The sequence below is a fragment of the Neolamprologus multifasciatus genome, chromosome 11 (genome assembly GCF_963576455.1).
Source record: "Neolamprologus multifasciatus chromosome 11, fNeoMul1.2, whole genome shotgun sequence".
NCBI classification, from domain to species: domain Eukaryota; kingdom Metazoa; phylum Chordata; class Actinopteri; order Cichliformes; family Cichlidae; genus Neolamprologus; species Neolamprologus multifasciatus.
Window position 1 is genome coordinate 31615206 of NC_140449.1, and position 27561 is coordinate 31642766.

The 27561-nt window shown below is 42.4% G+C and overlaps 1 protein-coding gene and 24 non-coding genes across 25 annotated transcripts; 19 read left to right on the plus strand and 6 right to left on the minus strand.

Moving 5' to 3' along the window:
• Nucleotides 1–118: 118 nt before the first annotated feature.
• Nucleotides 119–191, plus strand: trnav-aac (transfer RNA valine (anticodon AAC)). The gene has a single exon. It is a non-coding gene; the product is annotated as a tRNA-Val (tRNA).
• A 1368-nt stretch (nt 192–1559) lies between these two features.
• trnad-guc (transfer RNA aspartic acid (anticodon GUC)) lies at nt 1560–1631 on the plus strand. The gene has a single exon. It is a non-coding gene; the product is annotated as a tRNA-Asp (tRNA).
• Nucleotides 1632–2208: 577 nt separating this feature from the next.
• trnav-aac (transfer RNA valine (anticodon AAC)) lies at nt 2209–2280 on the plus strand. Its single transcript has one exon. It is a non-coding gene; the product is annotated as a tRNA-Val (tRNA).
• Nucleotides 2281–2879: 599 nt separating this feature from the next.
• trnav-cac (transfer RNA valine (anticodon CAC)) lies at nt 2880–2952 on the plus strand. Its single transcript has one exon. It is a non-coding gene; the product is annotated as a tRNA-Val (tRNA).
• A 468-nt stretch (nt 2953–3420) lies between these two features.
• Nucleotides 3421–3492, minus strand: trnaq-uug (transfer RNA glutamine (anticodon UUG)). The gene has a single exon. It is a non-coding gene; the product is annotated as a tRNA-Gln (tRNA).
• Nucleotides 3493–3643: 151 nt separating this feature from the next.
• On the plus strand, nt 3644–3715 carry trnad-guc (transfer RNA aspartic acid (anticodon GUC)). Its single transcript has one exon. It is a non-coding gene; the product is annotated as a tRNA-Asp (tRNA).
• A 576-nt stretch (nt 3716–4291) lies between these two features.
• Nucleotides 4292–4363, plus strand: trnav-aac (transfer RNA valine (anticodon AAC)). The gene has a single exon. It is a non-coding gene; the product is annotated as a tRNA-Val (tRNA).
• A 599-nt stretch (nt 4364–4962) lies between these two features.
• Nucleotides 4963–5035, plus strand: trnav-cac (transfer RNA valine (anticodon CAC)). The gene has a single exon. It is a non-coding gene; the product is annotated as a tRNA-Val (tRNA).
• A 468-nt stretch (nt 5036–5503) lies between these two features.
• On the minus strand, nt 5504–5575 carry trnaq-uug (transfer RNA glutamine (anticodon UUG)). Its single transcript has one exon. It is a non-coding gene; the product is annotated as a tRNA-Gln (tRNA).
• A 151-nt stretch (nt 5576–5726) lies between these two features.
• Nucleotides 5727–5798, plus strand: trnad-guc (transfer RNA aspartic acid (anticodon GUC)). The gene has a single exon. It is a non-coding gene; the product is annotated as a tRNA-Asp (tRNA).
• Nucleotides 5799–6374: 576 nt separating this feature from the next.
• Nucleotides 6375–6446, plus strand: trnav-aac (transfer RNA valine (anticodon AAC)). Its single transcript has one exon. It is a non-coding gene; the product is annotated as a tRNA-Val (tRNA).
• Nucleotides 6447–7045: 599 nt separating this feature from the next.
• trnav-cac (transfer RNA valine (anticodon CAC)) lies at nt 7046–7118 on the plus strand. The gene has a single exon. It is a non-coding gene; the product is annotated as a tRNA-Val (tRNA).
• A 468-nt stretch (nt 7119–7586) lies between these two features.
• Nucleotides 7587–7659, minus strand: trnaq-uug (transfer RNA glutamine (anticodon UUG)). Its single transcript has one exon. It is a non-coding gene; the product is annotated as a tRNA-Gln (tRNA).
• An 804-nt stretch (nt 7660–8463) lies between these two features.
• Nucleotides 8464–8536, plus strand: trnav-aac (transfer RNA valine (anticodon AAC)). Its single transcript has one exon. It is a non-coding gene; the product is annotated as a tRNA-Val (tRNA).
• A 599-nt stretch (nt 8537–9135) lies between these two features.
• Nucleotides 9136–9208, plus strand: trnav-cac (transfer RNA valine (anticodon CAC)). Its single transcript has one exon. It is a non-coding gene; the product is annotated as a tRNA-Val (tRNA).
• Nucleotides 9209–11219: 2011 nt separating this feature from the next.
• Nucleotides 11220–11292, plus strand: trnav-cac (transfer RNA valine (anticodon CAC)). Its single transcript has one exon. It is a non-coding gene; the product is annotated as a tRNA-Val (tRNA).
• Nucleotides 11293–11760: 468 nt separating this feature from the next.
• trnaq-uug (transfer RNA glutamine (anticodon UUG)) lies at nt 11761–11832 on the minus strand. Its single transcript has one exon. It is a non-coding gene; the product is annotated as a tRNA-Gln (tRNA).
• Nucleotides 11833–11981: 149 nt separating this feature from the next.
• Nucleotides 11982–12053, plus strand: trnad-guc (transfer RNA aspartic acid (anticodon GUC)). The gene has a single exon. It is a non-coding gene; the product is annotated as a tRNA-Asp (tRNA).
• A 581-nt stretch (nt 12054–12634) lies between these two features.
• trnav-aac (transfer RNA valine (anticodon AAC)) lies at nt 12635–12707 on the plus strand. The gene has a single exon. It is a non-coding gene; the product is annotated as a tRNA-Val (tRNA).
• Nucleotides 12708–13306: 599 nt separating this feature from the next.
• Nucleotides 13307–13379, plus strand: trnav-cac (transfer RNA valine (anticodon CAC)). Its single transcript has one exon. It is a non-coding gene; the product is annotated as a tRNA-Val (tRNA).
• Nucleotides 13380–13853: 474 nt separating this feature from the next.
• Nucleotides 13854–13925, minus strand: trnaq-uug (transfer RNA glutamine (anticodon UUG)). The gene has a single exon. It is a non-coding gene; the product is annotated as a tRNA-Gln (tRNA).
• A 151-nt stretch (nt 13926–14076) lies between these two features.
• trnad-guc (transfer RNA aspartic acid (anticodon GUC)) lies at nt 14077–14148 on the plus strand. The gene has a single exon. It is a non-coding gene; the product is annotated as a tRNA-Asp (tRNA).
• A 582-nt stretch (nt 14149–14730) lies between these two features.
• Nucleotides 14731–14803, plus strand: trnav-aac (transfer RNA valine (anticodon AAC)). Its single transcript has one exon. It is a non-coding gene; the product is annotated as a tRNA-Val (tRNA).
• Nucleotides 14804–15402: 599 nt separating this feature from the next.
• On the plus strand, nt 15403–15475 carry trnav-cac (transfer RNA valine (anticodon CAC)). The gene has a single exon. It is a non-coding gene; the product is annotated as a tRNA-Val (tRNA).
• A 4595-nt stretch (nt 15476–20070) lies between these two features.
• Nucleotides 20071–27516, minus strand: LOC146508943 (macrophage mannose receptor 1-like). Its single transcript, XM_085176474.1, has 7 exons — nt 26981–27516; nt 26582–26630; nt 25745–26104; nt 25063–25383; nt 24193–24284; nt 22054–22144; nt 20071–21961 (listed from the first exon to the last, which is right to left on the minus strand). The coding sequence occupies exons 2-7, from the start codon at nt 26613–26615 to the stop codon at nt 21942–21944; spliced, it is 918 nt and encodes a 305-aa protein (XP_085032600.1). The 5' UTR covers nt 26616–26630; nt 26981–27516; the 3' UTR covers nt 20071–21941.
• Between the last annotated feature and the right edge of the window lie 45 nt (nt 27517–27561).

Below are 27561 nucleotides of genomic sequence, written 5' to 3' on the forward strand. Positions count from 1 at the left end.
ATGACACAAATGGGAGTTCCCCCACTTCTCACTAGTCCTACATGATCTGTCATAGAAGTCCTCAAATGTAAGAAGGCATCGAAATGCCCCTCTAATGACGAGAGGGCATGCACGCTCCGTTTCCGTAGTGTAGTGGTTATCACGTTCGCCTAACACGCGAAAGGTCCCTGGTCCGAAACCAGGCGGAAACATGCTTCTTTGTTTCCCGATACAAAAGTGTCTGCCTGCAGGCATTGCTTTATCTTATGGGGTTGTACTGCTGTTTGGGACACAGAGGAGAGAAAGTACTCAAATCTTGTACAGGGCTCTGACGCTTGTAACCTTTGGATGCTCATGTTGCTAAAAAGTTGTCTATAGCCCAAATTTCAGGAAATTTCACACAAATCAACATGTCTCCAGTCACCATATTCACTGAAGATGCAGGCACAGACTAAGCTCTTGGAAATGAGTGGCTCTAGCTGGCCTGCACAGGACTTGGGCCTATTTTCAGCCAATGCACAACGCGATCAAACGCATGGCCTCTTTAGGCAACAGTTCTGCTGCTCGAGGTTCTGGGGTTCTTAGGCCAGCATATGTCGAGCTGCACTTGCTTCAGAGAACTCCTAAATGTCAAAAGTTTAAGTGAGCCTAACATCGAGACTATAGTTCAGATTCCTTGCTAGCGAGCGTCTGTCTCTTCTCCATGATTCCTTCCGTTCAAGGGCATGATAGTAACATGCCATCAGATTTGTCAGATTGGTCAGATTACTGATTAAGACACATTCCAAAGCCAAGTGAGCCATTGCTCACCGTTTCCGTAGTGTAGTGGTTATCACATTCACCTCACACGCAAAGGTCCCCGGTCCGAAACCGGGCGGAAACATGGGTCTTTTCCTTCTTTGGTCACAAGGGAATTGATGTTCACTGTTTAGACAACTCTGCTTGTCCAGCATTTTCTCTGTTTTACTTGCGTCCCTATTGAGAAATAAGACTCCTAGTTTTGTCTTCTATCGGTTGTGTGCTAGCCAAGCAAAGGACATCAAAGAGCTTGTCAACCAGAAGCTTGGGGCCTTCAGTGGTGGCAACAGAGTTAGAAGTGAGAAGAGTACAAGGGGAATTGTTGCCTTGAGTCAAGGTGGCCAATGAAAGATACAGCAGGACGCTGAAGTGGAAAGTGCAGTACAAGAGCATGAGCGAGGTTGGGTGCGGCATGAAGACCACGCACAGATGGGATCAGCCAACAGAAGAGGAGTGGAATTGACTGGGCCACTAACTTGTTCTATAAGTAATTAGACTCTCATGCTAGCGTGTGCTAATGCTAATGCAACTGCGGAGCAAAGGGCAAGAAAGCCAAATGAGGCTCCACTGAGACTTGAACTCAGATCAGTGGATTCAAAGTCCAGAGTGCTAACCGTTACACCATGGAATCCTCCTGCAAAGAGAAAAAAGTTCTCTGTCAAACACCCATAAAACTGTAGTTCCTGGTAAAGTGATGGGGAATTTTACATGGCCGACGACAATTTGTGTGTCATACCTGCTGAGAATCCCACCTTGACGTGTCCCCGATAGTGCCTTGCAGGTCCTCGTTAGTATAGTGGACAGTATCTCCGCCTGTCACGTGGAAGACCGGGGTTCGATTCCCCGACGGGGAGTGAGCAGTCTCCTTCTCTGCTCTGCCTTTTACCTGGAATGACCACACAGCCGTTAATTGCACGCTACGTGCATTTTTTTGCACAGAGTCCATCATTCAAAAAGACCCTGTGGAATTTCTCCACCACATCCTAGTCAATCTAACAATCTAGTCCTATAATGGGTTTGAAAAAACATCAATTCCACCTGTGCACTCACAAGTCAAAAATGTCTTCTAGGCAAGAGCTCCCATGAGAAGAGAAGCTAGTCCAAGAGAACTCTGCTTGTCCAGCGTTTTCTCTGCTTTACTTGCGTCCCTATTAACAAATAAGTCTCTTGGGTTTGTCTTCTGTAGGTTGTGTGCTAGCCTGACAAAGAACATCAAAGAGCTTGTCGACAAGAAGATCAGCTCCCATTTGAAGAGATGCTATCTCGAGATCACAATTTGGATTGTCAATATAACCATAAATGGGGGAATGCTTGAAAAATGACACAAATGGGAGTTCCCCCGCTTCTCACTAGTCCTACATGATCTGTCATTAAAGTCCTCAAATGTAAGAAGGCATCGAAATGCCCCTCTAATGACGAGAGGGCATGCACGCTCCGTAGTGTAGTGGTTATCACGTTCGCCTAACACGCGAAAGGTCCCTGGTCCGAAACCAGGCGGAAACATGCTTCTTTGTTTCTCGATACAAAAGTGTCTACCTGCAGGCATTGCTTTATCTTATGGGGTTGTACTGCTGTTTGGGACACAGAGGAGAGAAAGTACTCAAATCTTGTACAGGGCTCTGACGCTTGTAACCTTTGGATGCTCATGTTGCTAAAAAGTTGTCTATAGCCCAAATTTCAGGAAATTTCACACAAATCAACATGTCTCCAGTCACCATATTCACTGAAGATGCAGGCACAGACTAAGCTCTTGGAAATGAGTGGCTCTAGCTGGCCTGCACAGGACTTGGGCCTATTTTCAGCCAATGCACAACGCGATCAAACGCATGGCCTCTTTAGGCAACAGTTCTGCTGCTCGAGGTTCTGGGGTTCTTAGGCCAGCATATGTCGAGCTGCGCTTGCTTCAGAGAACTCCTAAATGTCAAAAGTTTAAGTGAGCCTAACATCGAGACTATAGTTCAGATTCCTTGCTAGCGAGCGTCTGTCTCTTCTCCATGGTTCCTTCCGTTCAAGGGCATGATAGTAACATGCCATCAGATTTGTCAGATTGGTCAGATTACTGATTAAGACACATTCCAAAGCCAAGCGAGCCATCGCTCACCGTTTCCGTAGTGTAGTGGTTATCACATTCGCCTCACACGCGAAAGGTCCCCGGTCCGAAACCGGGCGGAAACATGGGTCTTTTGCTTCTTTGGTCACAAGGGAATTGATGTTCACTGTTTAGACAACTCTGCTTGTCCAGCATTTTCTCTGTTTTACTTGCGTCCCTATTGAGAAATAAGACTCCTAGTTTTGTCTTCTATCGGTTGTGTGCTAGCCAAGCAAAGGACATCAAAGAGCTTGTCAACCACAAGCTCGGGGCCTTCAGTGGTGGCAACAGAGTTAGAAGTGAGAAGAGTACAAGGGGAATTGTTGCCTTGAGTCAAGGTGGCCAATGAAAGATACAGCAGGACGCTGAAGTGGAAAGTGCAGTACAAGAGCATGAGCGAGGTTGGGTGCGGCATGAAGACCACGCGCAGATGGGATCAGCCAACAGAAGAGGAGTGGAATTGACTGAGCCACTAACTTGTTCTATAAGTAATTAGACTCTCATGCTTGCGTGTGCTAATGCAACTGCGGAGCAAAGGGCAAGAAAGCCAAATGAGGCTCCACTGAGACTTGAACTCAGATCACTGGATTCAAAGTCCAGAGTGCTAACCGTTACACCATGGAACCCTCCTGCAAGCAGAAAAAAGTTCTCTGTCAAACACCCATAAAACTGTAGTTCCTGGTAAAGTGATGGGGATTTTTACATGGCCGACGACAATTTGTGTGTCATACCTGCTGCGAATCCCACCTTGACGTGTCCCCGACAGTGCCTTGCAGGTCCTCGTTAGTATAGTGGACAGTATCTCCGCCTGTCACGCGGAAGACCGGGGTTCGATTCCCCGACGGGGAGTGAGCAGTCTCCTTCTCTGCTCTGCCTTTAACCTGGAATGACCACACAGCCGTTAATCGCACGCTACGTGCATTTTTTGCACAGACTCCATCATTCAAAAAGACCCTGTGGAATTTCTCCACCAGATCCTAGTCAATCTAACAATCTAGTCCTATAATGGGTTTGAAAAAACATCAATTCCACCTGTGCACTCACAAGTCAAAAATGTCTTCTAGGCAAGAGCTCCCATGAGAAGAGAAGCTAGTCCAAGAGAACTCTGCTTGTCCAGCGTTTTCTCTGCTTTACTTGCGTCCCTATTAACAAATAAGTCTCTTGGGTTTGTCTTCTGTAGGTTGTGTGCTAGCCTGACAAAGAACATCAAAGAGCTTGTCAACAAGAAGATCAGCTCCCATTTGAAGAGATGCTATCTCGAGATCACAATTTGGATTGTCAATATAACCATAAATGGGGGAATGCTTGAAAAATGACACAAATGGGAGTTCCCCCGCTTCTGACTAGTCCTACATGATCTGTCATAAAAGTCCTCAAATGTAAGAAGGCATCGAAATGCCCCTCTAATGACGAGAGGGCATGCACGCTCCGTAGTGTAGTGGTTATCACGTTCGCCTAACACGCGAAAGGTCCCTGGTCCGAAACCAGGCGGAAACATGCTTCTTTGTTTCTCGATACAAAAGTGTCTGCCTGCAGGCATTGCTTTATCTTATGGGGTTGTACTGCTGTTTGGGACACAGAGGAGAGAAAGTACTCAAATCTTGTACAGGGCTCTGACGCTTGTAACCTTTGGATGCTCATGTTGCTAAAAAGTTGTCTATAGCCCAAATTTCAGGAAATTTCACACAAATCAACATGTCTCCAGTCACCATATTCACTGAAGATGCAGGCACAGACTAAGCTCTTGAAAATGAGTGGCTCTAGCTGGCCTGCACAGGACTTGGGCCTATTTTCAGCCAATGCACAACGCGATCAAACGCATGGCCTCTTTAGGCAACAGTTCTGCTGCTCGAGGTTCTGGGGTTCTTAGGCCAGCATATGTCGAGCTGCGCTTGCTTCAGAGAACTCCTAAATGTCAAAAGTTTAAGTGAGCCTAACATCGAGACTATAGTTCAGATTCCTTGCTAGCGAGCGTCTGTCTCTTCTCCATGGTTCCTTCCGTTCAAGGGCATGATAGTAACATGCCATCAGATTTGTCAGATTGGTCAGATTACTGATTAAGACACATTCCAAAGCCAAGCGAGCCATCGCTCACCGTTTCCGTAGTGTAGTGGTTATCACATTCGCCTCACACGCGAAAGGTCCCCGGTCTGAAACCGGGCGGAAACATGGGTCGTTTGCTTCTTTGGTCACAAGGGAATTGATGTTCACTGTTTAGACAACTCTGCTTGTCCAGCATTTTCTCTGTTTTACTTGCGTCCCTATTGAGAAATAAGACTCCTAGTTTTGTCTTCTATCGGTTGTGTGCTAGCCAAGCAAAGGACATCAAAGAGCTTGTCAACCACAAGCTCGGGGCCTTCAGTGGTGGCAACAGAGTTAGAAGTGAGAAGAGTACAAGGGGAATTGTTGCCTTGAGTCAAGGTGGCCAATGAAAGATACAGCAGGACGCTGAAGTGGAAAGTGCAGTACAAGAGCATGAGCGAGGTTGGGTGCGGCATGAAGACCACGCGCAGATGGGATCAGCCAACAGAAGAGGAGTGGAATTGACTGAGCCACTAACTTGTTCTATAAGTAATTAGACTCTCATGCTTGCGTGTGCTAATGCAACTGCGGAGCAAAGGGCAAGAAAGCCAAATGAGGCTCCACTGAGACTTGAACTCAGATCACTGGATTCAAAGTCCAGAGTGCTAACCGTTACACCATGGAACCCTCCTGCAAGCAGAAAAAAGTTCTCTGTCAAACACCCATAAAACTGTAGTTCCTGGTAAAGTGATGGGGATTTTTACATGGCCGACGACAATTTGTGTGTCATACCTGCTGCGAATCCCACCTTGACGTGTCCCCGACAGTGCCTTGCAGGTCCTCGTTAGTATAGTGGACAGTATCTCCGCCTGTCACGCGGAAGACCGGGGTTCGATTCCCCGACGGGGAGTGAGCAGTCTCCTTCTCTGCTCTGCCTTTAACCTGGAATGACCACACAGCCGTTAATCGCACGCTACGTGCATTTTTTGCACAGACTCCATCATTCAAAAAGACCCTGTGGAATTTCTCCACCAGATCCTAGTCAATCTAACAATCTAGTCCTATAATGGGTTTGAAAAAACATCAATTCCACCTGTGCACTCACAAGTCAAAAATGTCTTCTAGGCAAGAGCTCCCATGAGAAGAGAAGCTAGTCCAAGAGAACTCTGCTTGTCCAGCGTTTTCTCTGCTTTACTTGCGTCCCTATTAACAAATAAGTCTCTTGGGTTTGTCTTCTGTAGGTTGTGTGCTAGCCTGACAAAGAACATCAAAGAGCTTGTCAACAAGAAGATCAGCTCCCATTTGAAGAGATGCTATCTCGAGATCACAATTTGGATTGTCAATATAACCATAAATGGGGGAATGCTTGAAAAATGACACAAATGGGAGTTCCCCCGCTTCTGACTAGTCCTACATGATCTGTCATAAAAGTCCTCAAATGTAAGAAGGCATCGAAATGCCCCTCTAATGACGAGAGGGCATGCACGCTCCGTAGTGTAGTGGTTATCACGTTCGCCTAACACGCGAAAGGTCCCTGGTCCGAAACCAGGCGGAAACATGCTTCTTTGTTTCTCGATACAAAAGTGTCTGCCTGCAGGCATTGCTTTATCTTATGGGGTTGTACTGCTGTTTGGGACACAGAGGAGAGAAAGTACTCAAATCTTGTACAGGGCTCTGACGCTTGTAACCTTTGGATGCTCATGTTGCTAAAAAGTTGTCTATAGCCCAAATTTCAGGAAATTTCACACAAATCAACATGTCTCCAGTCACCATATTCACTGAAGATGCAGGCACAGACTAAGCTCTTGAAAATGAGTGGCTCTAGCTGGCCTGCACAGGACTTGGGCCTATTTTCAGCCAATGCACAACGCGATCAAACGCATGGCCTCTTTAGGCAACAGTTCTGCTGCTCGAGGTTCTGGGGTTCTTAGGCCAGCATATGTCGAGCTGCGCTTGCTTCAGAGAACTCCTAAATGTCAAAAGTTTAAGTGAGCCTAACATCGAGACTATAGTTCAGATTCCTTGCTAGCGAGCGTCTGTCTCTTCTCCATGGTTCCTTCCGTTCAAGGGCATGATAGTAACATGCCATCAGATTTGTCAGATTGGTCAGATTACTGATTAAGACACATTCCAAAGCCAAGCGAGCCATCGCTCACCGTTTCCGTAGTGTAGTGGTTATCACATTCGCCTCACACGCGAAAGGTCCCCGGTCTGAAACCGGGCGGAAACATGGGTCGTTTGCTTCTTTGGTCACAAGGGAATTGATGTTCACTGTTTAGACAACTCTGCTTGTCCAGCATTTTCTCTGTTTTACTTGCGTCCCTATTGAGAAATAAGACTCCTAGTTTTGTCTTCTATCGGTTGTGTGCTAGCCAAGCAAAGGACATCAAAGAGCTTGTCAACCAGAAGCTCGGGGCCTTCAGTGGTGGCAACAGAGTTAGAAGTGAGAAGAGTACAAGGGGAATTGTTGCCTTGAGTCAAGGTGGCCAATGAAAGATACAGCAGGACGCTGAAGTGGAAAGTGCAGTACAAGAGCATGAGCGAGGTTGGGTGCGGCATGAAGACCACGCGCAGATGGGATCAGCCAACAGAAGAGGAGTGGAATTGACTGGGCCACTAACTTGTTCTATAAGTAATTAGACTCTCATGCTAGCGTGTGCTAATGCAACTGCGGAGCAAAGGGCAAGAAAGCCAAATGAGGCTCCACTGAGACTTGAACTCAGATCACTGGATTCAAAGTCCAGAGTGCTAACCGTTACACCATGGAAGCCTCCTGCAAGCAGAAAAAAGTTCTCTGTCAAACACCCATAAAACTGTAGTTCCTGGTAAAGTGATGGGGAATTTTACATGGCCGACGACAATTTGTGTGTCATACCTGCTGCGAATCCCACCTTGACGTGTCCCCGACAGTGCCTTGCAGGTCCTCGTTAGTATAGTGGACAGTATCTCCGCCTGTCACGCGGAAGACCGGGGTTCGATTCCCCGACGGTGAGTGAGCAGTCTTCTTCTCTACTCTGCCTTTTACCTGGAATGACCACACACCCGTTAATCGAACGCTACGTGCATTTTTTTGCACAGAGTCCATCATTCAAAAAGACCCTGTGGAATTTCTCCACCACATCCTAGTCAATCTAACAATCTAATTCTATAATGGGTTTGAAAAAACATCAATTCCACCTGTGCACTCACAAGTCAAAAATGTTTTCTAGGCAAGAGCTCCCATGAGAAGAGAAGCTAGTCCAAGAGAACTCTGCTTGTCCAGCGTTTTCTCTGCTTTACTTGCGTCCTTATTAACAAATAAGTCTCTTGGGTTTGTCTTCTGTAGGTTGTGTGCTAGCCTGACAAAGATCATCAAAGAGCTTGTCGATAAGAAGATCAGCTCCCATTTGAAGAGATGCTATCTCGAGATCACAATTTGGATTGTCAATATAACCATAAATGGGGGAATGCTTGAAAAATGACACAAATGGGAGTTCCCCCGCTTCTCACTAGTCCTACATGATCTGTCATAAAAGTCCTCAAATGTTAGAAGGCATCGAAATGCCCCTCTAATGACGAGAGGGCATGCACGCTCCGTTTCCGTAGTGTAGTGGTTATCACGTTCGACTAACACACGAAAGGTCCCTGGTCCGAAACCAGGCGGAAACATGCTTCTTTGTTTCCCGATACAAAAGTGTCTGCCTGCAGGCATTGCTTTATCTTATGGGGTTGTACTGCTGTTTGGGACACAGAGGAGAGAAAGTACTCAAATCTTGTACAGGGCTCTGACGCTTGTAACCTTTGGATGCTCATGTTGCTAAAAAGTTGTCTATAGCCCAAATTTCAGGAAATTTCACACAAATCAACATGTCTCCAGTCACCATATTCACTGAAGATGCAGGCACAGACTAAGCTCTTGGAAATGAGTGGCTCTAGCTGGCCTGCACAGGACTTGGGCCTATTTTCAGCCAATGCACAACGCGATCAAACGCATGGCCTCTTTAGGCAACAGTTCTGCTGCTCGAGGTTCTGGGGTTCTTAGGCCAGCATATGTCGAGCTGCGCTTGCTTCAGAGAACTCCTAAATGTCAAAAGTTTAAGTGAGCCTAACATCAAGACTATAGTTCAGATTCCTTGCTAGCGAGCGTCTGTCTCTTCTCCATGGTTCCTTCCGTTCAAGGGCATGATAGTAACATGCCATCAGATTTGTCAGATTGGTCAGATTACTGATTAAGACACATTCCAAAGCCAAGCGAGCCATCGCTCACCGTTTCAGTAGTGTAGTGGTTATCACATTCGCCTCACACGCGAAAGGTCCCCGGTCCGAAACCGGGCGGAAACATGGGTCTTTTGCTTCTTTGGTCACAAGGGAATTGATGTTCACTGTTTAGACAACTCTGCTTGTCCAGCATTTTCTCTGTTTTACTTGCGTCCCTATTGAGAAATAAGACTCCTAGTTTTGTCTTCTATCGGTTGTGTGCTAGCCAAGCAAAGGACATCAAAGAGCTTGTCAACCAGAAGCTCGGGGCCTTCAGTGGTGGCAACAGAGTTAGAAGTGAGAAGAGTACAAGGGGAATTGTTGCCTTGAGTCAAGGTGGCCAATGAAAGATACAGCAGGACGCTGAAGTGGAAAGTGCAGTACAAGAGCATGAGCGAGGTTGGGTGCGGCATGAAGACCACGCGCAGATGGGATCAGCCAACAGAAGAGGAGTGGAATTGACTGGGCCACTAACTTGTTCTATAAGTAATTAGACTCTCATGCTAGCGTGTGCTAATGCTAATGCGGAGCAAAGGGCAAGAAAGCCAAATGAGGCTCCACTGAGACTTTAACTCAGATCAATGGATTCAAAGTCCAGAGTGCTAACCGTTACACCATGGAACCCTCCTGCAAGCAGCAAAAAGTTCTCTGTCAAACACCCATAAAACTGTAGTTCCTGGTAAAGTGATGGGGATTTTTACATGGCCGACGACAATTTGTGTGTCATACCTGCTGCAAATCCCACCTTGACGTGTCCCCGACAGTGCCTTGCAGGTCCTCGTTAGTATTGTTGACAGTATCTCCGCCTGTCACGCGGAAGACCGGCGTTCGATTCCCCGACGGGGAGTGAGCAGTCTCCTTCTCTGCTCTGCCTTTTACCTGGAATGACCACACACCCGTTAATCGCACGCTACGTGCATTTTTTTGCACAGACTCCATCATTCAAAAAGACCCTGTGGAATTTCTCCACCACATCCTAGTCAATCTAACAATCTAGTCCTATAATGGGTTTGAAAAAACATCAATTCCACCTGTGCACTCACAAGTCAAAAATGTCTTCTAGGCAAGAGCTCCCATGAGAAGAGAAGTTAGTCCAAGAGAACTCTGCTTGTCCAGCGTTTTCTCTGCTTTACTTGCGTCCCTATTAACAAATAAGTCTCTTGGGTTTGTCTTCTGTAGGTTGTGTGCTAGCCTGACAAAGAACATCAAAGAGCTTGTCAACAAGAAGATCAGCTCCCATTTGAAGAGATGCTATCTCGAGATCACAATTTGGATTGTCAATATAACCATAAATGGGGGAATGCTTGAAAAATGACACAAATGGGAGTTCCCCCGCTTCTCACTAGTCCTACATGATCTGTCATAAAAGTCCTCAAATGTTAGAAGGCATCGAAATGCCCCTCTAATGACGAGAGGGCATGCACGCTCCGTTTCCGTAGTGTAGTGGTTATCACGTTCGCCTAACACGCGAAAGGTCCCTGGTCCGAAACCAAACATGCTTCTTAGTTTCCCGATACAAAAGTGTCTGCCTGCAGGCATTGCTTTATCTTATGGGGTTGTACTGCTGTTTGGGACACAGAGGAGAGAAAGTACTCAAATCTTGTACAGGGCTCTGACGCTTGTAACCTTTGGATGCTCATGTTGCTAAAAAGTTGTCTATAGCCCAAATTTCAGGAAATTTCACACAAATCAACATGTCTCCAGTCACCATATTCACTGAAGATGCAGGCACAGACTAAGCTCTTGGAAATGAGTGGCTCTAGCTGGCCTGCACAGGACTTGGGCCTATTTTCAGCCAATGCACAACGCGATCAAACGCATGGCCTCTTTAGGCAACAGTTCTGCTGCTCGAGGTTCTGGGGTTCTTAGGCCAGCATATGTCGAGCTGCGCTTGCTTCAGAGAACTCCTAAATGTCAAAAGTTTAAGTGAGCATAACATCGAGACTATAGTTCAGATTCCTTGCTAGCGAGCGTCTGTCTCTTCTCCATGGTTCCTTCCGTTCAAGGGCATGATAGTAACATGCCATCAGATTTATCAGATTGGTCAGATTACTGATTAAGACACATTCCAAAGCCAAGCGAGCCATCGCTCACCGTTTCCGTAGTGTAGTGGTTATCACATTCGCCTCACACGCGAAAGGTCCCCGGTCCGAAACCGGGCGGAAACATGGGTCTTTTGCTTCTTTGGTCACAAGGGAATTGATGTTCACTGTTTAGACAACTCTGCTTGTCCAGCATTTTCTCTGTTTTACTTGCGTCCCTATTGAGAAATAAGACTCCTAGTTTTGTCTTCTATCGGTTGTGTGCTAGCCAAGCAAAGGACATCAAAGAGCTTGTCAACCAGAAGCTCGGGGCCTTCAGTGGTGGCAACAGAGTTAGAAGTGAGAAGAGTACAAGGGGAATTGTTGCCTTGAGTCAAGGTGGCCAATGAAAGATACAGCAGGACGCTGAAGTGGAAAGTGCAGTACAAGAGCATGAGCGAGGTTGGGTGCGGCATGAAGACCACGCGCAGATGGGATCAGCCAACAGAAGAGGAGTGGAATTGACTGGGTCACTAACTTGTTCTATAAGTAATTAGACTCTCATGCTAGCGTGTGCTAATGCAACTGCGGAGCAAAGGGCAAGAAAGCCAAATGAGGCTCCACTGAGACTTGAACTCAGATCACTGGATTCAAAGTCCAGAGTGCTAACCGTTACACCATGGAACCCTCCTGCAAGCAGAAAAAAGTTCTCTGTCAAACACCCATAAAACTGTAGTTCCTGGTAAAGTGATGGGGATTTTTACATGGCCGACGACAATTTGTGTCATACCTGCTGCGGATCCCACCTTGACGTGTCTCCGACAGTGCCTTGCAGGTCCTCGTTAGTATAGTGGACAGTATCTCCGCCTGTCACGCGGAAGACCGGGGTTCGATTCCCCGACGGGGAGTGAGCAGTCTCCTTCTCTGCTCTGCCTTTTAGCTGCAATGACCACACACCCGTTAATCGCACGCTACGTGCATTTTTTTGCACAGAGTCCATCATTCAAAAAGACCCTGTGGAATTTCTCCACCACATCCTAGTCAATCTAACAATCTAGTCCTATAATGGGTTTGAAAAAACATCAATTCCACCTGTGCACTCACAAGTCAAAATGTCTTCTAGGCAAGAGCTCCCATGAGAAGAGAAGTTAGTCCAAGAGAACTCTGCTTGTCCAGCGTTTTCTCTGCTTTACTTGCGTCCCTATTAACAAATAAGTCTCTTGGGTTTGTCTTCTGTAGGTTGTGTGCTAGCCTGACAAAGAACATCAAAGAGCTTGTCAACAAGAAGATCAGCTCCCATTTGAAGAGATGCTATCTCGAGATCACAATTTGGATTGTCAATATAACCATAAATGGGGGAATGCTTGAAAAATGACACAAATGGGAGTTCCCCCGCTTATCACTAGTCCTACATGATCTGTCATTAAAATCCTCAAATGTAAGAAGGCATCGAAATGCCCCTCTAATGACGAGAGGGCATGCACGCTCCGTTTCCGTAGTGTAGTGGTTATCACGTTCGCCTAACACGCGAAAGGTCCCTGGTCCGAAACCAGGCGGAAACATGCTTCTTTGTTTCCCGATACAAAAGTGTCTGCCTGCAGGCATTGCTTTATCTTATGGGGTTGTACTGCTGTTTGGGACACAGAGGAGAGAAAGTACTCAAATCTTGTACAGGGCTCTGACGCTTGTAACCTTTGGATGCTCATGTTGCTAAAAAGTTGTCTATAGCCCAAATTTCAGGAAATTTCACACAAATCAACATGTCTCCAGTCACCATATTCACTGAAGATGCAGGCACAGACTAAGCTCTTGGAAATGAGTGGCTCTAGCTGGCCTGCACAGGACTTGGGCCTATTTTCAGCCAATGCACAACGCGATCAAACGCATGGCCTCTTTAGGCAACAGTTCTGCTGCTCGAGGTTCTGGGGTTCTTAGGCCAGCATATGTCGAGCTGCGCTTGCTTCAGAGAACTCCTAAATGTCAAAAGTTTAAGTGAGCCTAACATCGAGACTATAGTTCAGATTCCTTGCTAGCGAGCGTCTGTCTCTTCTCCATGGTTCCTTCTGTTCAAGGGCATGATAGTAACATGCCATCAGATTTGTCAGATTGGTCAGATTACTGATTAAGACACATTCCAAAGCCAAGCGAGCCATCGCTCACCGTTTCCGTAGTGTAGTGGTTATCACATTCGCCTCACACGCGAAAGGTCCCCGGTCCGAAACCGGGCGGAAACATGGGTCTTTTGCTTCTTTGGTCACAAGGGAATTGATGTTCACTGTTTAGACAACTCTGCTTGTCCAGCATTTTCTCTGTTTTACTTGCGTCCCTATTGAGAAATAAGACTCCTAGTTTTGTCTTCTATCGGTTGTGTGCTAGCCAAGCAAAGGACATCAAAGAGCTTGTCAACCAGAAGCTCGGGGCCTTCAGTGGTGGCAACAGAGTTAGAAGTGAGAAGAGTACAAGGGGAATTGTTGCCTTGAGTCAAGGTGGCCAATGAAAGATACAGCAGGACGCTGAAGTGGAAAGTGCAGTACAAGAGCATGAGCGAGGTTGGGTGCGGCATGAAGACCACGTGCAGATGGGATCAGCCAACAGAAGAGGAGTGGAATTGACTGGGCCACTAACTTGTTCTATAAGTAATTAGACTCTCATGCTAGTGTGTGCTAATGCTAATGCAACTGCGGAGCAAAGGGCAAGAAAGCCAAATGAGGCTCCACTGAGACTTGAACTCAGATCACTGGATTCAAAGTCCAGAGTGCTAACCGTTACACCATGGATCCCTCCTGCAAGCAGAAAAAAGTTCTCTGTCAAACACCCATAAAACTGTAGTTCCTGGTAAAGTGATGGGGATTTTTACATGGCCGACGACAATTTGTGTGTCATACCTGCTGCGAATCCCACCTTGACGTGTCCCCGACAGTGCCTTGCAGGTCCTCGTTAGTATAGTGGACAGTATCTCCGCCTGTCACGCGGAAGACCGGGGTTCGATTCCCCGACGGGGAGTGAGCAGTCTCCTTCTCTGCTCTGCCTTTTACCTGGAATGACCACACACCCGTTAATCGCATGCTACGTGCATTTTTTTGCACAGAGTCCATCATTCAAAAAGACCCTGTGGAATTTCTCCACCACATCCTAGTCAATCTAACAATCTAGTCCTATAATGGGTTTGAAAAAACATCAATTCCACCTGTGCACTCACAAGTCAAAAATGTCTTCTAGGCAAGAGCTCCCATGAGTAGAGAAGCTAGTCCAAGAGAACTCTGCTTGTCCAGCGTTTTCTCTGCTTTACTTGCGTCCCTATTAACAAATAAGTCTCTTGGGTTTGTCTTCTGTAGGTTGTGTGCTAGCCTGACAAAGAACATCAAAGAGCTTGTCAACAAGAAGATCAGCTCCCATTTGAAGAGATGCTATCTCGAGATCACAATTTGGATTGTCAATATAACCATAAATGGGGGAATGCTTGAAAAATGACACAAATGGGAGTTCCCCCGCTTCTCACTAGTCCTACATGATCTGTCATAAAAGTCCTCAAATGTAAGAAGGCATCGAAATGCCCCTCTAATGACGAGAGGGCATGCACGCTCCGTTTCCGTAGTGTAGTGGTTATCACGTTCGCCTAACACGCGAAAGGTCCCTGGTCCGAAACCAGGCGGAAACATGCTTCTTTGTTTCCCTATACAAAAGTGTCTGCCTGCAGGCATTGCTTTATCTTATGGGGTTGTACTGCTGTTTGGGACACAGAGGAGAGAAAGTACTCAAATCTTGTACAGGGCTCTGACGCTTGTAACCTTTGGATGCTCATGTTGCTAAAAAGTTGTCTATAGCCCAAATTTCAGGAAATTTCACACAAATCAACATGTCTCCAGTCACCATATTCACTGAAGATGCAGGCACAGACTAAGCTCTTGGAAATGAGTGGCTCTAGCTGGCCTGCACAGGACTTGGGCCTATTTTCAGCCAATGCACAACGCGATCAAACGCATGGCCTCTTTAGGCAACAGTTCTGCTGCTCGAGGTTCTGGGGTTCTTAGGCCAGCATATGTCGAGCTGCGCTTGCTTCAGAGAACTCCTAAATGTCAAAAGTTTAAGTGAGCCTAACATCGAGACTATAGTTCAGATTCCTTGCTAGCGAGCGTCTGTCTCTTCTCCATGGTTCCTTCCGTTCAAGGGCATGATAGTAACATGCCATCAGATTTGTCAGATTGGTCAGATTACTGATTAAGACACATTCCAAAGCCAAGCGAGCCATCGCTCACCGTTTCCGTAGTGTAGTGGTTATCACATTCGCCTCACACGCGAAAGGTCCCCGGTCCGAAACCGGGCGGAAACATGGGTCTTTTGCTTCTTTGGTCACAAGGGAATTGATGTTCACTGTTTAGACAACTCTGCTTGTCCAGCATTTTCTCTGTTTTACTTGCGTCCCTATTGAGAAATAAGACTCCTAGTTTTGTCTTCTATCGGTTGTGTGCTAGCCAAGCAAAGGACATCAAAGAGCTTGTCAACCAGAAGCTCGGGGCCTTCATTGGTGGCAACAGAGTTAGAAGTGAGAAGAGTACAAGGGGAATTGTTGCCTTGAGTCAAGGTGGCCAATGAAAGATACAGCAGGACGCTGAAGTGGAAAGTGCAGTACAAGAGCATGAGCGAGGTTGGGTGCGGCATGAAGACCACGCGCAGATGGGATCAGCCAACAGAAGAGGAGTGGAATTGACTGGGCCACTAACTTGTTCTTTAATAAACATCTTAAGTAGTGTAATCGGTTATTTTTCCAGCCTTAACAGGTTTACAATGTAATTGCACTGTCGACCAAACCTTCCTTCCTTCAAAGCTCCACATCATCTTGGACTGGCTATAAACAAGAGTCAACCAGTAGTGCACCTTCATCCGACAGTTTCAGTCAATAAGTCGATCTTTTTCACGTATAACATTCCCTTCTCCGGATCCAGAAACTCTTTACTCTCACCTTTTTAAAGTATGGCATCTGGCTTTAAACATTATTGCGTTTTGGTTATCTGGACACCCTTGAGGTAGGTCCCTCAAGCAGAGCAAGCTTTGGCAGTGCTTGTGGTTTAATCAGGAAAACCACTGGGTTCCCCTTGTATTGCAACGGGCCTTGCTTCCAGGCCCCCCATAGCACATTACTTGGTAGTAATGGACTTTAACAATTATAACTTGGGGTTTCCCGCTGGATCTTCGCAGGGCAAGGCCTCTATGTGAGTGGTCCACCAGTCTGACGACCTTATCCCACCATCATCAATTAAAAGCATAGACAAATTGTAAAAACTACTTTTTACTATGTTATTGATATTTCTCTGGTAAACGTAATTGAAATCCATAATTTTGCCAACTGAGACATTCCACCTTAGCTTTTATTTATCCTAGTAAGTGTCAGAACCACTATTCAGGATGAAACAAAGACCCATTGGCTGGTTGTGTACTTAGTGAGTACATCAGGCAGCAGAAACCTGAGAAAGGAGAGGAACCACCATGGAAGGACAGGCTTCTGGACGGCATGTATCACCACCAAATATAGGAAGTGGCTGATGTTGAGAAAGACTGAAAGACCACACAGGAACAAGACCTAAGGACAAGATTGATAGGTGCTGAGGACCAGTGATGGGAATAACTGCGTTACAAGTAACGGCGTTACTTTTTTCAGTAACGAGTAATCTAACTAATTACTATTCCTATTGTTACAACGCCGTTACAATTACTACCAAGAAAATGCGGTCCGTTACTATTTTTCAACAAACAGAAGGTTGAAGCTGTGTTCAGCTTACCGCATCTTATATCAGTTGTAGCTGACTATGTAAGTAATCTGGACGCTACAGCTTTAAGCAGCTGCGCGCGCTCCCACGGACGGTAATCACGATCACTGTCTAGCACAACACCTGGAGCTAAGGGGCAAAACAATCGCATGAGTGCTGCTGTTTGACTGAGGAAGAATAAAGTAGTTGTGGTAGGCCAATTACATGACCACTTAAAGACAAAGCAAGAAGGTGATATATACCAGTTTTTAAATTGTGTTGATAAGCCACGTAAAACCAGAGTCATGATAAACAATATATATGTGGCGTTTTTACCGTGTTTACTGTCTAAGGACAGCGCTAGCAAGCACTCTCTGCTTATGAGAGAAAAAAAAAAACAGGAAGTTTTAGGAGTGATGGCGAGAGAGAGAGAGAGAGAGAGAGAGAGAGAGAGAGTTTTGAGATGTGAAAGATTTAGCGTGTTTGGAGTGTGTAGTTAATGTGTTGTCTTGTGTAGTTAGTGTGTATTGTTGTGGATAGTTTTGTGTTGTGCGTCAGAACAATTAGGTGACTGCTGTCTCCAAGTAGAAAAAGGAGTGATACACCTGCTGCTGTCAGACCTGCAGGTATCAGGCTGTGATGTTCTCCTTTATAGTGGACAGAAATTATTTTTTGGAGTGGCACAAATAATTTGTGTGGCATCTTATTGAATGCAGAACAGCTGATGGTTCTGTAAATAGTTTGAAATGGTTATTTTAAAAAGGGTAAAAGGTAAATGGATGCAAATAACTTTGTTTGCAAAACTTGTGCATATGATTTTAAAATTGACAATTTATATTTTTATTTACAGTTATGAAATATGATTCATTAAACATGTTTGTGATTTTAGATCAGTTGTGTTAATACAGTATGTCAAAATGAAAACATAACTGTAAATTCAGACACGTGAAGTTGTGCCAAAAAGAATGATACCAAACAAGACAAAGTAAATAGTTTTTAAAGGTAAAATGTGGAGGGAAAATCAAAAGTAGTTAAAAATGGCCAATTATACCCTGGACCCCAGAGGGTTAAACGTTTTTTTTAAAGTAACGCAATAGCTACTTTTCAAGTAATTAATTACTTTAGAATATTGTAACTCAGTTACTTTTTTGAAGTAGTAACTAGTAACTATAATTAATTACTTTTTCAAAGTAACTTGCCCAACACTGCTGAGGACTACCACAACCACACACAAGATCCCAGTTGCAGACTGTGCAAAAATGCCCTTGAGGTAATTCAGCAGATAACAGTAGGGTGGAAGATGTTAGCAAGCAGGACACATGGAACGCCATAACCAGGTCATACTCATACTCAAAACAACTAAAACAAGATAAAATCCTGTGGCACTTGTAACAGTCACAACGGTTTGGTGTCTCTTTAAGTTGTTTAGTTGAGTTAGCCTGGCTAGCTTGTACAATTAGATTTTCCAAAATAAAATGGTTTGAAAATGATAAAATGACACTGCAGTACTGAGAGGAAGTAGAATTTGGAAAAAAAAAAAAAAAGAAAAAAGGAGAAAAACTTGATAAGCAACAAAAATTGGACTTTGTTATAGTGCAAATATTCAAATCTGTAATTTGAACTTGCTACATATGATAAATGATAAAATGCTATGATGCGTAAAGACTCAAAAGTATTTCCAAAAAGGTTCGTTTTTTAACAAACCCTGGAAATTTTATTTTAAAAATGTATTTCCATGTATTTCCTTTGTATTTCCATGTTTGTGCAAAGAATGTCGCACAATCTACACAGACCTCAGTTTACAGGTTGTTGAACCTCTGGGGACATCTGTTTGTGGAGGGCAGTAAGGGAAGAGAAATTGTCTCATGATGTTAGGACCTTCAGCGCAAAAATGGATACCTTTTGAAGGTACTGCATGTAAATGATGAAAGTCTGATGACAAAACAGAATTAATAAAATCTCCCAAATCCAAATTTGGAGCTGTTCCAGAAGAGGCTCCTGACAAATGAGGGCTTTGTCTCTCATTCTAGCTTTAAATATCCTGGAAACTACATATAAGCTTGCAGTCTGATTGCATTTATTTGTGTATGCGATTCAACTCTTGAGCGGTCGTGGCCCAAGAGTTGAGAAGTTGCCTTATTATCGGAAGGTTGCTGGTTCGAGCCCTGGCTTGGACAGTCTCAGTTGTTGTATACTTGGGTAAGACACTTCACCCGTTGCCTACTGGTGGTGGTCAGAGGGCCCGGTGGTGCCAGTGTCCGGCAGCCTCACCTATGTCAGTGCGCCCCAGGATGGCTGTGGCTACAATGTAGCTTGCCATCACCAGTGTGTGGATGACTGGATGTGTAAAGCGCTTTGGGGTCCTTAGGGACTAGTAAAGCGCTGTACAAATACAGACCATTTATTTATACGGCAATAAAAGAAAGTAAAAAAAAATTGCTTGTTTGTTAATTTATTATTACAATAAAAATGAGAGTTTGAACTGTAAAGAATTGAATAACAGCAATGAGGTAAATGTGGAAACATCCTTTGTTTTTATTTCACAAGTCAAGCAAGTAGTTTTTTTTTTCTCTACCTGAAGTCTAGTGACCTCACCTGGGAATTGATGTTTACGTTCACCTATATAACTATATGAGTCTAGTTTAGATTGCATGGCTCAAAAACTAATTACATACCTTTATAAATAGGCTGTATTTGTCTTTAGTTTTGACAAATGCAAAGGAATAAATTACAACTAGTAAAAAGAGTGAGCTGACCTAGAGTGAGCACTCCACCCTTTTGGATCCTTATCTGAACTCCCAGTTGAGTGACCAGACCCAAGAACAGATTTTTATAATGTTGTGTTTATTCTGTACTATGTATTTAGTTTTAACAACAACTAAACAACTACTAAAAATTGGTATTGTTACAGAATGACTTTACTTGTCTTGTGTGAGGGACTAAGTTCATAATACACACATACAGGAGAATTTATTTTCAGATTTCCTAAAATGAATAAGGAAATAAATAAACAATGCAACTTAACAGGTTATAGTATTTAAGAGGGAAAAAATAGTGCTTACTAAATGAAAGAGAAAATAAATAGATTCATAGTGGCAAATGTTAGAGGACACTCACAATACAAATCCTTGAAATGTTCCTTCTTAGTGTCAAACACATTTCTAATTGTGTAGATCAGAAATAACTACAAAGCTGAATACAGTGGCTTGCAAAAGTATTCGGCCCCCTTGAACGTTTCCACATTTTGTCACATTACAGCCACAAACATGAATCAATTTTATTGGAATTTCATGTGAAAGACCAACACATAGTGGTGTACACGTGAGAAGTGCAACAAAAATCATACATGATTCCAAACATTTTTTACAAATAAATAACTGAAAAGTGGGCTGTGCGTAATTATTCAGCCCCCTGAGTCAATACTTTGTAGAACCACCTTTTGCTGCAATTACAGCTGCCAGTCTTTTAGGGTCTGTCTCTACCAGCTTTGCACATCTAGAGACTGAAATCCTTGCCCATTATTCTTTGCAAAACAGCTCCAGCTCAATTAGATTAGATGGACAGCGTTTGTGAACAGCAGTTTTCAGATCTTGCCACAGATTCTCGATTGGATTTAGATCTGGACTTTGACTGGGCCATTCTAACACATGGATATGTTTTGTTTTAAACCATTCCATTGTTGCCCTGTCTTTATGTCGTTGTCCTGCTGGAAGGTGAATCTCCACCCCAGTCCCTAGTCTTTTGCAGACTGCAAGAGGTTTTCTTCCAAGATTGCCCTCTATTTGGCTCCATCCATCTTCCCTGTCCCTGCTGAAGAAGAGCATGATGCTGCCACCACCATATTTGATAGTGGGGATGGTGTGTTCAGAGTGATGTGCAGTGTTAGTTTTCCGCCACACATAGCGTTTTGCATTTTGGCCAAAAAGTTCCATTTTGGTCTCATGTGACCAGAGCACCTTCTTCCACATGTTTGCTGTGTCCCCCACATGGCTTGTGGCAAACTTCAAACGGGACTTCTTATGGTTTTCTGTTAACAATGGCTTTCTTCTTGCCACTCTTCCATAAAGGCCAACTTTGTGCAGTGCACGACTAATAGTTGTCCTATGGACAGATTCCCCCACCTGAGCTGTAGATCTCTGCAGCTCGCCCACAGTCACCATGGGCCTCTTGGCTGCATTTCTGATCAGCGCTCTCCTTGTTCGGCCTGTGAGTTTAGGTGGACGGCCTTGTCTTGGTAGGTTTACAGTTGTGCCATACTCCTTCCATTTCTGAATGATCGCTTGAACAGTGCTCTGTGGGATGTTCAAGGCTTGGGAAATCTTTTTGTAGCCTAAGCCTGCTTTAAATTTCTCAATAACTTCTTAGACAACCTCTGAGGCCGTCACAGAGCAGCTGTATTTGTACTGACATTAGATTACACACAGGTGCACTCTATTTAGTCATTAGCACTCATCAGCCAATGTCTATGGGCAGCTGACTGCACTCAGACCAAAGAGGGCTGAATAATTACGCACACCCCACTTTTCAGTTATTTATTTGTAAAAAAAAAATGTTTGGAATCATGTATGATTTTCGTTCCACTTCTCACGTGTACACCACCTTGTGTTGGTCTTTCACGTGGAATTCCAATAAAATTGACTCATGTTTGTGGCTGTAATGTGACAAAATGTGGTAAAAGTTCAAGGGGGCCGAGTACTTTTGCAAGCCACTGTAACTGAGTCTCAGTAATCCAATTAACAGACTCATCAGACATGTCTCCTAATGGGCACTTTGCAAGCAACTGAGATACACCAGCAGGTTTAACAAAACAGCATTATTTGAATAAAATGGATCCCTAATCAATGTCGCACATGTGGTGTCAAATATACTACCTTTAAATACAAAACTGAAATGAGAAAAGTTGAATGTTTACAATTCAGACTTAATGCACACAAAACATGCCGTTTTATACCTAGACTAATATAATTAACTAATAACAAATGTAAAGAGTGTACAATTTAAAGTGATCCTTTGAAAGAACAATGTTGTAGCACAGTCCTCTGGAAGTCAATCTCACACGTTCAAACAAGCATCTGAAATTAGATAAAACCACTTAAATATTCAGAGAAAACTCATTCTGTCTGTGTGTGTGTGTGTGTGTGTGTGTGTGTGTGTGTGTGTGTACCATCAAGTTTCTTCCTGCTGTTCTGCACAGGCTTTTTTGTCCATGTCAGTTTGAAGTCAGTCACACCCTGCTTGGCGAGTGTTGCTTGCAGCTAAATAAGTAGAAAGAGGATGAATTATGTTAGATACGCTTACTGTAAGTCACCTCTGAAATACGTGATTTCAGAAGTGGAGAAATTCCCCATGCTATGCGATTTTTTAAACTATCATTGACAGTTAGAAAGGGTCCTAGCTGAATCTTAGTAAAATAAGCACAATAAAATGAGTAAACATGTTTTGTTTTTTTTCCCTACAAAAATAATATTATTTTAACTACAACCTCAGGAAGACTTGAAACAAACAAAGTCTCACATCAAAAGACATGAGTTTGTCTTATTTAACCTCTAAACACCCAAACTCTTCCATGACATGCATTTTTAATTTCTCTTTGATATTTGGGTATGTTGGGACCTACTGAAAGTAAAAAAAATAATAATTTCCAGATTTTATATTTTTAACTGTTTTTTGTTTCTGAGAAAAATTAGATCCACATATGAGGACATATGTTTAAAATTTTGATAGAACAGTGGCAGTATGATGTCCTCGTAAGTGGCTATCAGGCCCTTGTAGAGCAGAATTTATTATTTGGGGTCAGACATCCCAAAATGTGATGTCCACATATGTGGACGCCAGGTCCTAGGAGGGTAATTGTCTACCTGATAGACTCCAATTTCCAGTATCATTGCTACACAGCTTGATCTATCCATAAACCAGACTTTGCCCAATTAGTGAAATGTCTTAAAGACATAAAGGTGTGGATGATTTCCTGCTTCTAAATTCAGATAAAACCTTTACCTAAAAATCTTAGAAATATAGAATCTACCAGATGCTTACTCTGTATTGCATCACTTTAGCGTCCACTATTGGAAATAGGCCTTTCAGACCTAACATTTGTCTCTCCCATTTTTTTTTAATCTCACTTACTGAGTGCTGCAGGATTCTGTCTTGGACCTACACTATTCACTGTCTATTTATTTCGATGGCTTGGTTAATGATAATCTTTCCTCTAGGCCACACCTGTTAAAGAAACTTAGGGTGAAGTTTGGGTTCTTTTTCCAAAATGGGTTGTGCTTCTCTTTCACTGCAAAAAAAAAGGCTTAGTGCTACCACCTTTTTATCACTCCTGGATTACAGTGATATAATGTACCATGTCGACCAATCAAAACATGACATTTAGTTGTTTAGGGAGGGGGAAGTTTTAGGAGTGACGGCGGTGTTTTGAGATGTGAGAGATTTGCGAAATTTAGCGCAAATCTTGTGTAGTTAGTGTGTAGTGTAGTCAATAGTTTTGTTGTGTGTGTCAGAACAATGAGGCGACTGCTGAATGTTACAGGTGTTACAGGAGTGATACATCTGTTGTCAGGCCTGCAGGTATCAGGCTGTTGTTCTCCTTCATCTCATAGTGGACAGAAATTATTTTTTGGAGTGGCATAAATAATTTGTGTGGCATCAGATTTGATGCAGAACACCTGATTGTTCTGTAAATAGTTTTATATGTTTATTTTAAAAATGCCTTGGCAGCATTTTTAGGTAAACCGCTGAGTTGTGCAAAACTTTGCACAACTCAGTAACTTTTTTGAAGAAGTAACTATATAATTAATTGCCCAACATCGGTCATTATATGCTGTATTTTGCAGACAGAGTTACAGGACTCTCTCCCAAACCACAGACTCATACTCATAATACAAGTCAGAGCTTTACTTAAAAAAAAAAGTTGTCTTTTCAAAATTGGAGTTCAAGTTATTTTTACTTCCAAGACTGTTAACGTACTACACAGGTCATGAAAAGATTATTTTAAATTTTCATTGTAAGTGGGCTAAAGCAGTTAATTAAAAGTAGTCTAACATAAATGTAAATGTTGAGATTTGATTATTTTAATAAACCATGTAACTTGGATGGATTCAATGCTGGCGTGATCACACTGCACACTTCTGCTGTTGCTCACAGTGGTCCAAGGGACCGCTCAAGGAGTTTGTGTGTTCGCTCAGACACATGAAAAATTAGAGGGAACATTGGACACAACACTGGCTGAGAGAATGGAGAAAGCTCTCTTACTGGTAATAATAATCAAGTGAGGCTAACTTGTTAACACACACTATACCTGTTGCATCAGGGCAGCCTGGTTATCTGGATTTTCCAGGTCGACATCAGTTTGGATATTCATGCTCACCACTGTTTTCTTTGATTTGTAAACTACACAAAAACAAAACGTTTCCAAATAAATCATATGGAATTTGACAAGTACTTGGCTTAGAGGAAGTTATTAATAATATATAAGTATATTATTAGATTCAAATAGAATGTCTTAAACATTAACCAAAACCCTGTTAAAATATACAGAACACAGTCACAACATTAAGATGCCATGTTTGGAGAGATGCTATCACTATTAAGTGCACCTCTTTGACCTAAACGAATATCATAGCTTTTATTGTTCTTTTTTTAATATAAATTTGTCAAATTTTCTACTTGTCTTTGTGCTGCATGCAGATAAAGTGACTACATTTTTTTTGAAATATAAAGCCTAAGATATCTAGGTAATGTTTAGACTTGCTAATGCTGTAGATTTATTAATGGATTGAAATTATTTTTGCAACTAGCATTGATTTAATATACTTTTAAATTTAAAAAAAAAAAGCAAATGCTGCAGGTGCACTTCGTTATTTGTATTTTTGTGCTGCTGATGACTTTGTTATTTACATTTTTTAAAATTATTTATGCTTTAACTGCTAAAGAAAAAAATCAAACTAGTTAAAGCCTTAGACTCAGCCTTCAGCAGATAGAGAATGTCACATGACCATCTTTGCCATTTATCAGGGGCAGAAAACAAGCAAACAGGCAAAAATATTTCTAAAATTAAACAAAGAAGTATATTGTCTTCATTATATCTTGATTAGTGTGCAAGAAATATTTTCTGGTCATTCACTGGAAATTCACTTGAGTGTTAAAACTAGGGAAATGTCATTCATACCTCCATAGCAGAAGAAAGGATATTGTTGAATGCATGGTTCGGTGGTCCAAGTTCCATCTTCCACCAATATAGCAGAGCAATTAAACTCGTTGTTAGGTTGTCCTGTTTTCCAGTTCATGAATGTGCTGATTTGTTGAGTTTCTGACCAAACCCAGACTGGAGAAAAACTAAGGCCAATCCACATTTCTTTATCCACAACTCTGCTGACTTCATCAAATGTTTCCACATCAGGGATTTGTGCCAGAGTTGAATTTTTGTTTTCACAGCTGATTTTGGCGTCATTCCAAGTCACATATGTCATATTAAAAATGTAATCACTGCCTGTTAAAGAAACAGAAGTTATAGATTCCATTAGTAACATTATACATATATTAATGATTTCATTTATGTTTTGAAAAATAGGCTATGCAGAAAAAATCTGTGATTTAAATACACCATATAAATCATATGTCAGTACTGCATATATATAGTCTTCATATTTTCTTAATATTTATACTGAGTAGTTCAGGTTTGAGCTTCACTGGGAGCCTTATTCCAGTCTCAAACTAGAATATTTAAAAGTTGTAATTTTTATGTTTATTATTTATTTCATGTTTTGAGCCTCATTCTGCTAAATTAGTACCAACGGTCAATTTAATCTACAGGAGTAAAATCTTACAACAAAGGATCTTATTATACCTACCGTCAAAACAAACGAAGCCAAGCTTTTCTGTACATCTTGCACTATACCATCCTTTCTCATCTGTGAACACACAATATCCAGGGCCAGTGTAGTGTGGCTCGTCAAGGCTCCAGCTATAATATGTGGGTGGTCGTCCATCCAGCCAGGCCCAACCTATACCGCCTATATGAAGTCCGATCCAGGCTTTGCCTGTGTATACCCCGGCTGGAGTGTTCACCAGTGCAGTGTTGTTCTCTGGATAAGTAATTTGGGCAAGTCCAAGGTACTCCTTGATGCAGTAAGCATTGGCCTCATTCCAGGTCATATTCTCATTCACAAAGTAATAGAAGTTTGGAAAGGAAGCAGTGGGGACACAGAAAGCTGAAGAAGGAAATGGATTGTTATTTGAGATTTTACTAAGAAATATTGTTTATTTATTCAGAATGCTTGTATACTTGGACTTCTATAGAATTTTACTTTCTGCAGTAAAAGAATTCCTTAAATAAGATTTCCTCAGTAGATCAGTGATGGTTCGACTTATTAATGTGTGGACAGAAACCACTTTTCATTTGTACCTATGTCAGTGAATCTGAAAATTTCTAAACTGATAGTCACCCAGATTCCAGATTAATTTAGTTAATTTGTTACTTTTATTTAATTTAATTATATATGCATTTTTGTTGGATCAAAGTCATAATGCTGGAGCAACAGCTCACCCTCAAATATGAATTAATAAAACATATTTTGGTCAGTTATTACCTCTCTTTTAAAAAATTCAAGGTAGCAACAATTTATATTTGAAAAAACAGTGAATTATTATATGCTGAATGAGAAATTACCAAACTGCTGGAATCTTACCTGAAAGCAGGAGAAGGACTAGAAACACATCCATGATCACTCTGATTAACTGTGGAGGAAAAAAAAAGATTGTGTCATATCTGATTCAGCACAATGAATACACTGAAAGCTCTCTACATATATGTATGTATATATGTATGTGTATATATATATATATATATATATATATATACATACATATATATATATATACACATATATATACATATACATATACATACATACTTACATATATACACACACACACATATATATATATATATATATATATATATATATATATATATATATATATATATATATATATATACATACATACATACATAGAGACAGACAGACAGACAGATAATATAAGAACTTATATGAAAGTTGTATATATGTAGATAGATAAAAACTTACCACACTTCTTGAGTTACCAAACACACACAGCTGCTCGTCACTGTGTGTTCTTTTCTCTTTGAGGTTGCTTTTATAATATGATGCAAATAAGTGGAAAGTTTAAAGTTAACTTGTGACACACCCTTGATGACACTGTGAGGCTTTCTCGTGACCGTCCCATATAAACTAACTGTGCTAACCTTAGAGCTTACAACTCCTTACAACTTCCATGATTTCTTATGAAATAATTATCTAGGTGGTTCATCATGTTGTTTATGAAGGCCCAACAGCAGCTGCCCTTCCTGAGGGTCCTCAGAAGGTACAAGCTGAACTCCAACCTGCTGCTGACCTTCTACCACTCATCCATTGAGAGCCTGCTAACTTACTACATCATGGTACACACACCCTATTTTCCCCATTTCCTCTATGAATCACTACTGTGCAATACCTAATTCTATGTGAAATTACATAACGCTATTTATTACATATTACTTTTTAAAACTGGCTTGTATATTTGTACATTTTATATATTTTTCCTCTGCGCTATACAAATACAGGCCATTTACCAGTTTTTACCATTTAATACTGTCAATATGTGTATA